Raw genomic sequence first — 13,993 nt, 5'->3', positions numbered from 1 at the left:
AAGGCATAGAAACCATGACGAAAATAAACACCTCTTAACATACAAGGCACATTAGATAAGAAAGATAAATTATATAAAATAATAATATAATAACAGAAATTTAAAAAAAAATACAAAAAACAACAAATGAATGATAATAATAATAACTGCATTCTTCCATAGTTGCTCTAGAGGTCATGAAATGTTTTCAGTTCCTCATAAGCTCTGAACAGAGACTTTGCATGTTTTCATTAGTCTTTAAGCACTGAGATGATTGTCCACAAGGTCTCTTTTAAAAACAGAAACATTGGGTATAATTTTCTTCCGTCTGGATGCTTGGATGAAAATTTTCTCCAGGAGTATCAGGCTGTTCAATGTCAACAATAAAAATCACTCATAATGTCCTTAATGTTAATATCAAACACAATATTTTCTCTTGTGAGAGGGGCAAATAGTTGGATTTCGGTCAACACCCAGGTCTGAAAACCCTGCAGCCAGGTCCTTCCCCTCTCTGCAGGCTCCGCTTTTACTGCGTGCGTCTTTAGGCTCGTGCACATGTTCGTGCACTCCTAAACTAGCATGCGCAGAAGCAGCAACACTTTGCCTGCAGATCACATGATATGACAAAGCAGCTGGCTACTTCCTGTGTAGACTGCTAGCAAATTCACATCCAGACAGCCGCAGCGACTGCGACTACTGTGTCATCCAAGATGCTGGCCCTCATAAACAGGCTTTTGGACTGGTTCAGATCCCTCTTTTGGAAAGAGGAGATGGAGCTTACATTAGTGGGACTTCAGTACTCCGGAAAAACCACATTCGTCAATGTGATTGCAGTAAGTAGCTAGCGAACAAGCGCAGTCAGTGCGGGCCTAGGCTACTACCTGGGAGAGGTTGTGGACGGTTTCTTTGGATATGTTTCAAATTAAGTTGACATCGTCGCATTTCTAGGTTTCTTTCTCCCAAATTCTGGGGCATGACTGGATAATTTGGTGCATTAAAACATGCACACATTGGTGCGGAAGCAACACTGATAACACATTTGCTGTTATTTTGTAATGCTAGCTAGAATGACGAAGTTCTTGGTATGACTGTGCGCTTACTTAGGAAATCGGTCATGTGAACGGACTTGTAAGAGCTTTGAAATAGCTGCTGGTGTGTCAACATCAACGATGTGTTGACAACCCGGCCACACTGGTTAAATTGGTAAACAGTCTTGTCTTGTCTACGTCATTTAGGGTGCAGTAAAGCGGACGAGGCCTGGAGCCACCGTGGCCACAGGCTGCCAGCTGTCTATATAACTAGAAAGGAGATCGGACACACACACACACACACACACACACACACACACATATATATATATATATTTATATTTATATTTGTATATATTTGCTGGAGATATTTTATTGTAAACCAAACATACGTAAGTGAGTTCAGTAACGTTATTGAAACTGGCTTTTGTCTGTGGTTCCTCCCAACAGAAATGTTACTGGGCTGTTCTGGTTTTGTACTCGGCACGTTGTCATAACTAGCTGTTAATGTTAAAATATTTTATATTTGCCATTTTTGTTGGGCCTGTTTTCTGTTATGTCTTGCCTGCTTAGCATGCCCCGCTACAGCCTTGGCAGGGCCTGCATTTAGGGTAAAGGTTATATTATGAAGTTCACTTTTGTTTATGTCTGTGTTTCTAGGCGATAGGCCACACCGTAATCTGAAGAAGTCAAGTTGTAGGCCACAGTACTGTAGCACCCCCCTCCCCTCCCCTCCCTTGCTGAGATTGATCACAAGAATACACAGTTTTCCGGCTCTGTTGTGGTCATGTCAGGTGATCTGTAACTAGGTTAGAACAAAGCTCCTGATACAGTCATTAGGAGGCTGTTGGACTGGGCCCAGGCCATATATGAGTCACACAACCAAGGATAATAAAGATATAGCATATTTGAATATTTTCAAATATTGTATGCTTCCAGTTTCTTAATTGGTTTAAAGATAGGCGGTACCTTATTCAATAAGATTTGCTTGTGGAATATTTGGTTACAGAGTACTGTATGCTGATGAATAGATGGCATCATCTTAACATGACTCATGGAGTAAAAGGGCACATGTTTAAATTCAGCTAAAGGCTTCAAGCAGCCAGAAATGACTCTTGCAGTCATATTTTATTAATTTATTGTGACCTCCTGCACAGAAATGATTCACATCCACAACGTGTTTCATGTGACTTCTGAATCAGATGAATCTCTGCTGCCTTAAATTCACAGTGACACATTTTTATGAGACATTGACAATATATAGAATGTAAAGTACACAGATTGTAGAGATTATGTAGGATCTTGCATACAATGCAAGGAAGAGAAGAGGTGGATTAGATACATGTCAGTATTTGTAATTCTATTTCAACGCTTAATGTTTCAGTCGATGTGTGTCTTTTAACAACGTAACATGCAGTATTCACTAACATAACGCCCTTTGTCTTGCATTTGTCTCCTACAGTCAGGCCAGTTCAGTGAAGACATGATCCCCACAGTCGGTTTCAACATGCGGAAGGTCACTAAAGGCAATGTGACAATAAAGGTAGGCCAACAAGCAATGGTATGCAGCTGGATGCTTTCACTGTTCAACTGAAATCAGTTTTACACTGGACCAGTGCCAGCTGTATATTCTGCACTCTAGAGCAGTAATAGTGCTATGGTTGGTTTTATTAAGTGTACAAAATGTCAAGAGGTTTTGTTTAGCTTATTTTTCATTTTGTGCTTTTTCACCTCAGATATGGGACATAGGTGGACAGCCCCGCTTCAGAAGCATGTGGGAGCGCTACTGTAGAGGAGTCAATGCTATTGTGTAAGTTTGTACAGCAGATGCCCTTTGTGACTACAAATGTGCTATTTGTTTTTCCTGAGGTCCCTGGAAACCTGAAAAACAAAACTGAAATCATATATAAAATTTTAATACAATTCTTACTGAAATGTTAATATTGATCATCTCTGTGTGTAATAGTGCCATTACAAAATGCTCCTCTGTAGATATAGTGTTTCACAAATCTCATGTGTTAAGTGTATTTGATTTTGGTGCTACCAAATTGTAAGTAGTTTTTTTTTTTTCCCCTTTGCAGTTACATGGTGGATGCAGCAGACCGAGAGAAGATAGAAGCTTCCAGAAATGAACTGCACAACCTTTTAGACAAACCACAACTACAAGGAATTCCCGTAAGAGGCCACTTGTGATTTATGGACCCAAAGCTCATGATGTCACAGCCACACCTTGGTTCATGACAGTGATTTCTTAGGGTCTAGTGACTCTAATCACAAGCCGTGATTAAACTCATAATTAGTAATCACTGCAACTAATGGCTTGCATTGACTCAGGCTTGATGACCTTACACTAAGTGGTCATTTGAACCCATGCCAGGATTTTTAATGACATTTCAATATCCACACTGACAGTTAAATTGACTTGACAGGGCTTGACGTGCTGACTCGATAGGCTACCAGCTGCTTTGACTTGACACCACACACAAGCGGTTTATTTTGTCCTAACAGTAAAGATTCTGTGATGGGCGCAGCACGTGGTTGAGAGAAATCCTTTAGATTGTCTGACCACACTGTGCGATAATGCTGATACATTGCCTTGTGAGTTATTGATCAGCTCTTTCTCTCTTTTTCAGGTTCTAGTACTGGGCAACAAACGAGACCTACCCAACGCACTTGATGAGAAGCAGCTCATTGAAAAGATGTGAGGCACTCAGATGCTGTATTTTTGTTAATAATCCTCCACAAACATTGCTTCTTGGGTTTCCGACAAAAGCTAATGTATGCAAAACCTGATGGTTAGTTTTCTGTCACTAGTGGATGATAAGTCAGTTTCAGTTGTGTCATGTTAGTCTTTCTCAGTGATGATTCAAAGATTATGAGTATTTAACTATACGCTATAAAAGTCAGCAGTATGTCCACATAAACACATAAATCTTGTGGAATCTCCTCCCAGAAGAGTAGAAGGTGTTATTAGCAGCCTATTAATGTCTACAGTCATACCTGTTGCAAGAGGAAACTAGTTGGACAGGCATCTGGCTTAAAGGCTTAAAAGTGTTCATTATTCATTCAAAGTGATATTTCCCTTTTATTTCAACGAAATAGTTGGACGAAATGTAGGCATCAGTTAATTAGATAGATGGATAGATTTATTTGACAACAATAAAAGTACATACAAGACTGCAATCACCCTGTCCTGACATACAATTCAATTATCGAGGATAACCAAGGGGGTAAGATGTTAGATATTCAAGTCAGGCAAGACCAGTTAAAACACATGCACCAACTGTACACAATCAAACAAAGCAACAGACGAACAAAAACAGAAGAATTACAACAAGCAAAACAAACTTATGATTGACTTTTCATTAACCATTTCTTTACTAAGAGTTTAAAACCCATCTCAGTCCGCTGTTGCTACAGAGAAACTGGAGAACTGTTCCAGGGAACTGCAGCAGTATTTTGTGAGGGGCACCTGTTGCATTATGATCTGCATGCAAGATGTACATTGCATGCATTTTTTTAATGTAAATTTCTTGCTAAACCAATTCTTACTATCCATATTCACATAACTGTTCCTTATATGACTATTAGGCTAACTACTTATACCATGAATCAAAAGCACAGTGCATTAAAAACACTGCAGGGCAACACTTCCTGGGTTTCATACCGGCAACTTACTAAACAATCTAACAACTAAATTCTCACCGTTTAGCAGCAAAATAATAGACTCATAAATTTCACTCATGAGTACCCGTACTCTAAACGTCTACACAGGACTGCAGTAAAATTAGTCCATTTATCACTCACAGGGAAACGGTAAGTTAGACTTTTAGACAATTATGAGTACAGCTGCCAAGCACCTCATTGAAAAGCGTTAGAGCATTATACAGGACCTCATATTTATTGTTCATAGACCCCAATCTGTTATACAAAAAAAGCCCCCATTAAACATGCAGTGCAATTTAACCTTAACTTATTGTTGCACACTTTCTTCCTTGCACAAACATGCTCCACTTAATCACCATCCAAGGCTTATTACTTTTCCATGTGGCGCACTTGAACATTTCTTGGCTACTTCCATTCTCAGCTCATTCCTCACTTAAAAAAATGTGTGCTCTCCCTCACAGTTAGTATTTTAAAACTCACTTGGATCAGAAAAACAAGTTGGTGTGCAGTAAACTAGCCTAGTGCATTGGATTTATTCTCTCCTTCATGCTGCTAGTTACTGTCTTTTTGTGAGAAAACACCTGGAGGCCCGTCGGCTTGCGGTGTGAGTCAATGGGCTCACTTGTGCTGACAATAGTTCACTGCACACAATTTAGCTGCCAAGCCACTAGAGGGCGCAAACACACAGCCTCAAGTTACTGTAGGTCCCTCAGACTTAATCAGTGTAGGGGCGAATAGTCATAAGTTGGAAGTTTTCAAACTTACACTGGAAACGAACGTTAAAAATGTAGTAATTGCTGTCAGGAGGAGTTAATGCTATTAGACACAAGCTTCTTATTTGTACTTAAAGATTTCATGTTCACTGCTTTCCTTCACAGGAACCTATCTGCCATTCAGGACCGAGAGATCTGCTGCTACTCTGTGTCCTGCAAAGAGAAAGACAACATAGGTAAAGATCAGATCAGTTGAAATGACTTTTTATCTTACTGCTCTTACCGACTCAAATGTTTTGTAATATATTAATCAGATGTGGTAGTAGTTATAAATGTTTCCCCGCCCCCCCCTGCAGATATCACACTGCAGTGGCTCATCCAGCATTCAAAGTCACGGAGAAGCTGAGAGTGAAACCCAGTCGCAGCTCTGGCCTCAGCCCCTAATGGTCATGGGTCCTTGACAGTCATCCCTTCCACTGCCTCTGTGAAGTAATCCAGCTCTCTCTGCTCACTACCGTCACCACCTGCACCACCCCGTACACTACCATAGATGTGTAGCCCCTGTACAGCACTACCGCCACCCCAACTATCTGGAGTCTTGAAAAGTTGTCCCAGTACTGCGCTAGAAGGTGGATTGTCCATACCCATCATGCCTTATTGCCTGTCATTACAGACATGCTCTGTGTCTGTGCACATCGTGGAGGTTTTTTCTTTATGGGTTTTGTTCCCCTTTGACACAGGAATCTAATGATGTTGCAGTGTACTGCTCCCCTGGCTACATATTGGATGGAGCTCCTCTAATCCCACAATCAAAGATCCATTCTGTCGCCCGTCAACATTCGGTGTTTACATGACATTGCGTGATTGTAGTTTTTAACAGTTATTTGCCAAATGATGATGGTCGCTTGCGCTAATGCCTTCGATTCCTGATAAACTCTTAGCAATGTAGCCTGCATTTTGTGTGCTGGCGTATGGAAGTATCTATTCTATAAGTGACTTGAATTAAAGTTTACACATACGGATCAATAGAAGGTAAGACTGTGAGTTGTTGTGTCTGAGGCAAAATCCTAAGATAGGTCAGCAGAGTTTTAAGTGCCTTCGGCTGAGTGAGTTTTCCAATCAGACAGTTATTGCCCAACGCGACTTCTAACTCACTATTAGAAAAAAAAACACTCAGTACAGACATGATATAAACCCCTTGATTACACTTAACATCTCTTGACAATCTCATTTTATGTTCTGTAATCACATAATCACATTCTGATGTCTGAGAAAAGACAGTACTGTACTAATGATGAAAAATGAGGAATGAGGTAATGGATGAGCGAGGCGAGTGAGAAAATGTTACATTCTGTTTGGTCGATGGGTAATTTGAATGCTATTTCTCTTGTAGCCTGTGACTTTTTATGTAGCTTGAAATGTGGGCTAACTGTTTGCAGTTCTCAGGTTGTTATAGGATTTTAAAAAATTGTCTGAACACAGTATGGGTGTGCCCAAGGATCTTTCTCGTAATCCCTACTTTGTTCAGGTCGGGTAACAGAAAACCAGTGTTAGTCATGATGGCTGAGCTTACAGAGAACAGAAGACAGTCCATTAGTTCAAAGCGTTGGATGCTTGATGTCATCCATGCTTGGTCACACCCTTGTCTGAATCCTGATGTCTATTTGTAAAGCCTTAGCAGCCCTCCAAAAACGACATATTGATTGATTGGTCATTTCCTTTCAGCGACAAGACAATGATTTCTCACAGGTTCGACCACTGTTCTCGGATTGATGCTTTGCATTAGCTTCAATCATGTATATTTATCTGCTCCTTGCTTGGCCAGTGCATCTTAATCAATTCAAAGTTTTATTGCAAGCGTCCCCGGATCAGGGTAAGTTATCCCTTCTGCAACAGTATGTAGGCCTACATGGCTTCGACTTCTGCATTTCACCGTACTGTTGTCTACAAATACATCACACGCTCTCTGTTATCTCACATGTGGTTCTGTGTCTTTTGGTGATTGTCGTAATCCTAAATGTCGATTGTTGGGACCACAGCAGCAGTGAGGGGCTGTAAAAGTGGGTGACTGTGTGGGTAATTGGGGAAAGCTTTGTTACCTGTGTAATAATATAGCCTATTTGCAATTTGTATGTGCATGTGCTAAACTTATTCACATTCAATTGCAGACTTTGTAAATAAGAAGTTAGCATTTTTATTCCAACAAATGCTCCTGTAGATGTCATGCATTCTTTCCCTGTGATTGCTAATAAATTTGTTTTTATTTTTAAGGATTTCGAGTCTGGCATCCAAATTTCTTGGGTAGTTGTCTATTAAATTATTTGCCACTAGGTGGAAGCAGAGGACTTTGACTGATTGTGGTGAAGTTTCAACAGACTGTAAACAAAGTTTTACCTAAAGTTCTCTTTTGTGTATGTGACATCATGCCTGCTCTCCATTTCCTATATAGTGATCACTGTAGGGCTTGGTTTCTGTGCAGGTCATCTTAAAGGTATTTAGAATTGCACAAAGTGTATATGAGCTGTTTGACTCCCACCTCAATTTATTCTTACACAAGTTCTCACTTAAACCTCATAACACCTTCACCCACAATAGATCCCAAATGAGAGATCCCCAGTTTCCTCGGTTCTCAAAATCTCATGCGCAGTCAACTTTGTGCAACATTTGTTCTTACATATCCTATAATACATGTTTAACACCTTTCAGTGTTTCTTGGCAGAAAAATGGCTATTGTGCATAGAAATATAACACTCTGCTAAACAGAAGGTTAAGATAAGCGCAGGGAGTGTGCTGCAAACAAAGGGGCAATAAAGTGAGCCGTGTTCTCACAGCTGGAACTGCACAGAGCCATCAGAGAGCAGGCCTGGCTGTTAAAGCAGGAACACCTTAATTAATCTCATTTCTTAAACGCAGCATTTAATGAACAGCTGCTGGCATTTATTGTATGCTGGGGCAGTAGTTAGAACGTGTGGACAGATCTAGGTGTTATCTGATGAGTTCCATGGTTCAGTGGAGACCGAAGCGTGTCGGCATGGGAACTAGATGGATGTACGTGTGGGTCCTTGAGCGTGTGTGGTTTGCAATTGCAATGACCGCAAGGGATTAAGTAGTGGTTACAAACCTGCCACAAGGATTTATGTAGTAGAGCAGGTCATGGAGATGACCCAAAGGCGTGAAATACCATTAATGTAGTTACACTCCACTGCCAATGTGCTCATTATGTAATACAACATGTTTTGCACCTACCACCTGTCACAATTGCACTGTTTGTATGTTTTAAGTGTCCAAACTCTGTTGGGCTACACATAATGATGTGATCACAATCATTTCTACATATCACTGTATTATAATCTGTTGTTGTTCAAATAATGTCCAAGTTTGTGTTTGCTTTGAATTGATTTTGAACCTTACAACATAAAACAGCTGTTTGACATTGCAAGCATCCACTCAGCTCCCTGTCTGTAAAATGCCTGCTTGTATGATGCACAGAAACGGTTCCAGATTGGAGCTGCTGTTGCTTATACTTCTGTCTTTCCAGCAAACAGCCCTGGACAGTCTCACTCAACACTCAGTGGAGGAAGCCTGCGCTTTACTTTCACTCAATCGTCTGTCTGACAGCGCTGTAACGAGCAAACACATCACACCTTTATGCAAGCTCACAATCTGTTTCTTTTACTAAACCTGTGCAACAATGTGCAAGGGAGAGGTCACACTGTTATCTGTGTAAGTCACAAAAGATTTTTTTGAGATAATGGTAAATGCCTGTCCAATACCAGATAAATTTGACTTTTCTTTACCTCTTTGTGATTTTATATATGTGTGTGTGTGCTTTCGAGTTTATGAAGCATGTACATTGGTAGCATAACTACTGTACAATCCCTTTCAAGGCTGGAGCATTCCCATTTTCTTCCTCTCCCCTTTTTTTCTTTCTTTGTTTCATTAATCATCAGACAGGCCTGTAATAATATTTAGCCCAGCATTTAGACTTTCAGGTCTTACTGTTTACGATATACAGCGTGTACAGTGAACCCACAGAGCATCTCACTAAATCCTTAAGCTGAGAACATGTGGCTTTAGAGGTGAAGGTCATTTCACGTCTGATTTACAGGGCCTGTATGGCTGTAAGTTTTCAACAGCAAGATATCTTAAATTCAGCAGAGAATTACAAAGGGGATGCAGCCTGCCTGACATTGTGACGTCACAAATGAAGCACAAGAGGAATTTCTCTTTCCTCATTGTGTTTTCTGCAGAGTTTTTATCAATATGCCACATGAAAACAACATAATAAATTTACTTGAATTCAAATGGCTGACAAGTAAACCTGTGAGACAGTTGCCTTCTAAATGGGACAGACCTATAAACAGCAATCATATTTGAGATGTGATTTCACAGTGGCCCAGGCCAATCACATATTTATTTACCACTGTTTGCCAGTAAGTCCTCTTTGTTCATGTGACAGGGATGACATCAGAGCACCACTGTCTGTAGCTGAGCTAACTATGGGGTAATTTGTCCTGGGATCTAACAGCCTTGCTTTTATGAGACGTAAATATGTTGTTCCAAAGTTCTTAAATTATAGTTTTGGGATTAGAGGTTTGTGGCCACGGCATTGACAGGCATCTGCAAACACCTCATTTAGGTCCCTGTGTGGACCATAATTTGGCACTAATCACTATGTGTGGAATGTCACATGATTAAGACAGAACTGCGTGACACATATCACCATCCTTTACTGCTCTACACCCTGTAAAACACAGATGGTTACATGCACACGCAGCTTAATAAGCCTCTGTAGACAAATACATTCCTCATCTCAGCTGGTTTACCCTGGCCATTTATTCACGTTTGTTAATGCTGGTAATTTTGATTTTTAAATTAATTGTTTGAAAATTGTCTTATTTTTTAAATTTCTTTAATTTTTTGTTCTTTTTAAGACCAATTATAACATTTTAGAACATCAACAGATCTTTTTAAAATAGTAAAAAGTTTAGATAAGCATAATGTTTCATATGTAAATTATCATATTTTTAATCTTTGTGTTTGTGTTTTTTTTCAATTGATTTTGTGAATTGGAAAAGGCCATTATGGTGGGGTTTTTTGATAAAGTAATCAAGCACCACATCTTAAAGGGGTAGAAAACAACTCAAACATAACCATCTTTCATGTTTTACACTACTCAAGTTTTCAATAGGCGTTGCTTTAGTTTCGAGCCATAACAGAACACCACTGTTTGAGCGGTAAAGAAGAAAGTTATTTTTTTATTTCAGGTAAACCATGACTTTCTCTTCTTTTTTGTGATTGTGGGTGTGCAGAAAAGCTGCTGAGACCTCCAAATGCAATAATTCCATTTCCACTCAGTGAGAGTAATCTTTCAGGTCCATTCTGTTATCCGGCGTCCTCTCAGATAGCCAGCTCCCCTGTGAACGCTTTCATACTCTCACCTCCCTGCCTCGGCTCCGACACTCTCCCCTCCTCAGATTCCATTAAAAACCATAACTTCAGCTCCTGGGGCTCTGATCAAATAGGGCGGCTAATGCATTTTTCCTGCGTTTTGATTTTTTTTTCCCAGTGTACCTCATATTTACATATAGATTGAGTATTTATCAGTCTGCATTTTAAGGCAGATTCACTGTAGTCCACTTTATTAAACCATGTTGGATTTATGTATATTTAATGAAAAGTTGATGTAGGGAGTGTAATTCTTTGAACAAGGGAGTATACTTGGTATGTGTGGGGAATAGTAATGCCATGGCCGTGAACAACTGAACTTGTAAGTCTTTAAAATTGTTTGCTGGCGTATGGTCAGTTTTTAATACTATAGTGTCTATTCCTTTGCACATCTCCTATCAGTAGCTACACATGAACATTGTTCTAGAAATATTGTTGTTTGGAAATATGCTTATTCAGTTTCTATAGTAGATAAGAAGATAAGATCGATACCACTCTCGCATCTGTCCGTTAAAAACAAAGCAACTGCCAGCGAACGGTTAGCTTAGCTTAGCATTAAGACTGGAAGCAGGTGGAAACAGCTAACTTGACCTTGTCTGATGGCAACAAAATCCACCTGCAGCACCTCTACACCTTGATTGTAAACATGTTATATATCATTTGTTTAATACACAACTTTAAACTTCCTGGAGTCTCCTCTTGTTGCCTGGCAACATCATGGAAACCACTGCGGCTGGGTCAAGAAATAGTCCAGCACCTAACCCTCCATAATACCACACATTTTTTACACTTTGGTTTTTGTATGGATTAAATGCAAAAGATATACTGTAACTTGTTAATTACTGAGCTTTAACTGCGCTGATATGTGGATTTTATGGTCTTTATGCTAAGCTAAGCTAACTGGCTGCTGGCTGTAGCTTCATATTTAATCGACAGACAGAGTGATGTCAATCTTCTCATTTAACTCTCTGCAAGACAGTGAATAAGTGTAATTTCCTATACTCCTTTAATGTAAAGTCAATACATTTCTTGTCCACTATACATTGTACTCATTCAGAAACATTTCAATATTGTTAATTAAGCAGCAGTTCATACATGTTGGTTTGCATGTGTATTCATTAGTCCATGCACACAGTCGTTTTTGTCTCTTTTGTTTTGTAAAGTAACTTGATTCATGAGTGTACCTGTAACCCTTCACCCATCTCTAAAGCCAAGCCTCAAGCTCTACATAATCAGACTGGATTATTCATTAACGTACGTACTGGACCGTGGGAGGTCTTTAAACTACACAAAACAATTGTGATGAGAAGGGAAAAAAAACATGTCACTGGAATGTGACTTTTCTGATAAATGTTGTCCAAATCACTACAAAGGATGTCCTCACTGTGCGCTCGCAGCTTTCCTGGTTGGAGGCTTGAGGAATCTGCTGTTCTTTGTTTGCGTGCAGCATCAGGTATGAGTGTGTTAAGAGGACTTTGCAGGGTCCTTGTGAGTCCTTTATCTTCCAGTCACCGTGGCTCGTAGATTGACAATGGATGAAAACCCAGTGGGTTGTGAATAGAGAGGCTGACAGGACAAATGGTGCACAGCAGGCGGGAATGTTGGAAAAAGTGATTAACAATAGAGGCAAAATAATGTAGTGCAAACATTGTAGCAACCTAAAGGCTCAGTGTAGAATGATGTTTTAGGTAGGGAAAGATTTAGTTTGATATTTCCTGTCCAAGGTTTTGTTTTGCACTTTTAGAAGAGACATACAAAAAATATTTTACTTTCATGTTCGTCTTCCTTTCAGTGATGAGCCTGTCTGCTAGAAAGGGTTACGCTTCATTCCTCATAACTTTCATCCCACCACCCCCACTCCTTTAAATAATGCCTTGATGAGATGTTGGACTCAGCTCAATGAGAGGGACAGATGTTCCCTTGGGCCAGATGAACTGGGAACCTGTGACAGTTGGATTCAGACCAGGTAGCCTGCCTTTGATATCAGCAGAACCTTTCCTCTACAGGTAGCTGGCCTTGGCAGAAAACATGAGGCCAATCAGATGGAAGAACAGCCTTTACCTTGGTCTGATCCCCTGCCAGGGCACCTTTTGCAACTTTCCCAGAGTCAGGGCAGACACAGGGAGATCATTTATTCATCCTTACTGCACGTCACATCACATGTGCAGCAAAGACGGAGTTAGCATAGCTCCAGATGAAAAGTAATTTCTGAAGAGGCCTCCAGTGTGTGATGTCATTTTGAGAGACAGGCCCTGATCTGCTGCTCCTCTGCAGGCTTAATCCTCTTGACTGCATTTGTTTAAATTTTTTTTTCTTCTCATCCGTTTTTATATTACATGAGGGAAATATCCGCTGCTCTGTCTCTTGAGCAACATGATTTACTCTTGCTCATACAGTACAAGCAACAGTTTTCCCTGTGGGTTTGCGCTCCATTTTAAACAGCAAGAAGGCTGAAGTTTTGCTGATGAGAAACAGCTGTAGAATAAGCTACCTCAGTCACAGGAATAAGAAAAATAGCACTTTGGCAACTTTCAACCACCTGTCTGAACATACACACTTTTAGCTACAGGCAGCCTGCAGAGAGAAACATTGAAGTGTGCTGTATGCAGTGAAGTCTTACTAATACATACGAGATACTGAGTTTCACTATGACGTCCTTTTTTCTTTCCTATAACACGTTCATGTTTTCCACACAGTATTCTCTGTGTGAGAGTTTAATGAATTGTCCATTTTAATTTCACTGACTTGCCTGCAATGGTTTCCAAGTGGCAGTTTTGCTTTAGCATGTTGTCGTTGAGACATTTCCAAAGCAAACTTTCCAGTCATTAATTCCGTTGCCATGTTTTGTGTGAAGGGTTGCCTATCCAACCACCTCCATGTGTTATGGTGTAATTAAAGAAGTGTTTGAACAAGAACTGACGAAGAAAAGTGTTTGGATACACAGGAAGGGAGATGAGGCATGGCAATCACAGCTGAAGAAAGAATTACATTCTTTGACATAGTTAGAATGTCCTTCGCACTAACTCTGCTGCCAAGTTACAAGCATTTCTGAGAGCATGATTAAAGGTTGCTTATAGAGAGCATTTTAGCACAGCATATGCATGTCCTTCCGTAAAGAAGCAAGCAGTACTGGAATGCTATTGTTTTACAGGAATGTTG

General features: G+C 40.0%; 1 protein-coding gene across 1 annotated transcript; it reads left to right on the top strand.

Annotated features, from left to right (window-relative positions):
* Positions 1 to 582: 582 nt before the first annotated feature.
* Positions 583 to 7,659, top strand: arl8bb (ADP-ribosylation factor-like 8Bb). Its single transcript, XM_044349484.1, has 7 exons — positions 583 to 812; positions 2,470 to 2,550; positions 2,744 to 2,817; positions 3,089 to 3,182; positions 3,641 to 3,708; positions 5,552 to 5,622; positions 5,743 to 7,659. Exons 1-7 carry the CDS (start codon positions 690 to 692, stop codon positions 5,790 to 5,792), a joined length of 561 nt encoding a protein of 186 aa, XP_044205419.1. The 5' UTR covers positions 583 to 689; the 3' UTR covers positions 5,793 to 7,659.
* Positions 7,660 to 13,993: the final 6,334 nt, after the last annotated feature.

The sequence above is a fragment of the Thunnus albacares genome, chromosome 4 (assembly GCF_914725855.1).
Source record: "Thunnus albacares chromosome 4, fThuAlb1.1, whole genome shotgun sequence".
NCBI lineage: Eukaryota > Metazoa > Chordata > Actinopteri > Scombriformes > Scombridae > Thunnus > Thunnus albacares.
Note: the sequence above shows the minus strand (reverse complement) of the source record. Positions and strands in the feature narration are given on the sequence as shown.

Bases quoted from the DNA above. Each gene is read 5' to 3' on its own strand.
- arl8bb (XM_044349484.1), top strand. From the start codon at position 690: ATGCTGGCCCTCATAAACAGGCTTTTGGACTGGTTCAGATCCCTCTTT. The intron at 2,551-2,743 runs GTAGGCCAACAA...TTTTCACCTCAG, and splicing joins AAGGCAATGTGACAATAAAG to ATATGGGACATAGGTGGACA. The intron at 3,183-3,640 runs GTAAGAGGCCAC...TCTCTTTTTCAG, and splicing joins CACAACTACAAGGAATTCCC to GTTCTAGTACTGGGCAACAA.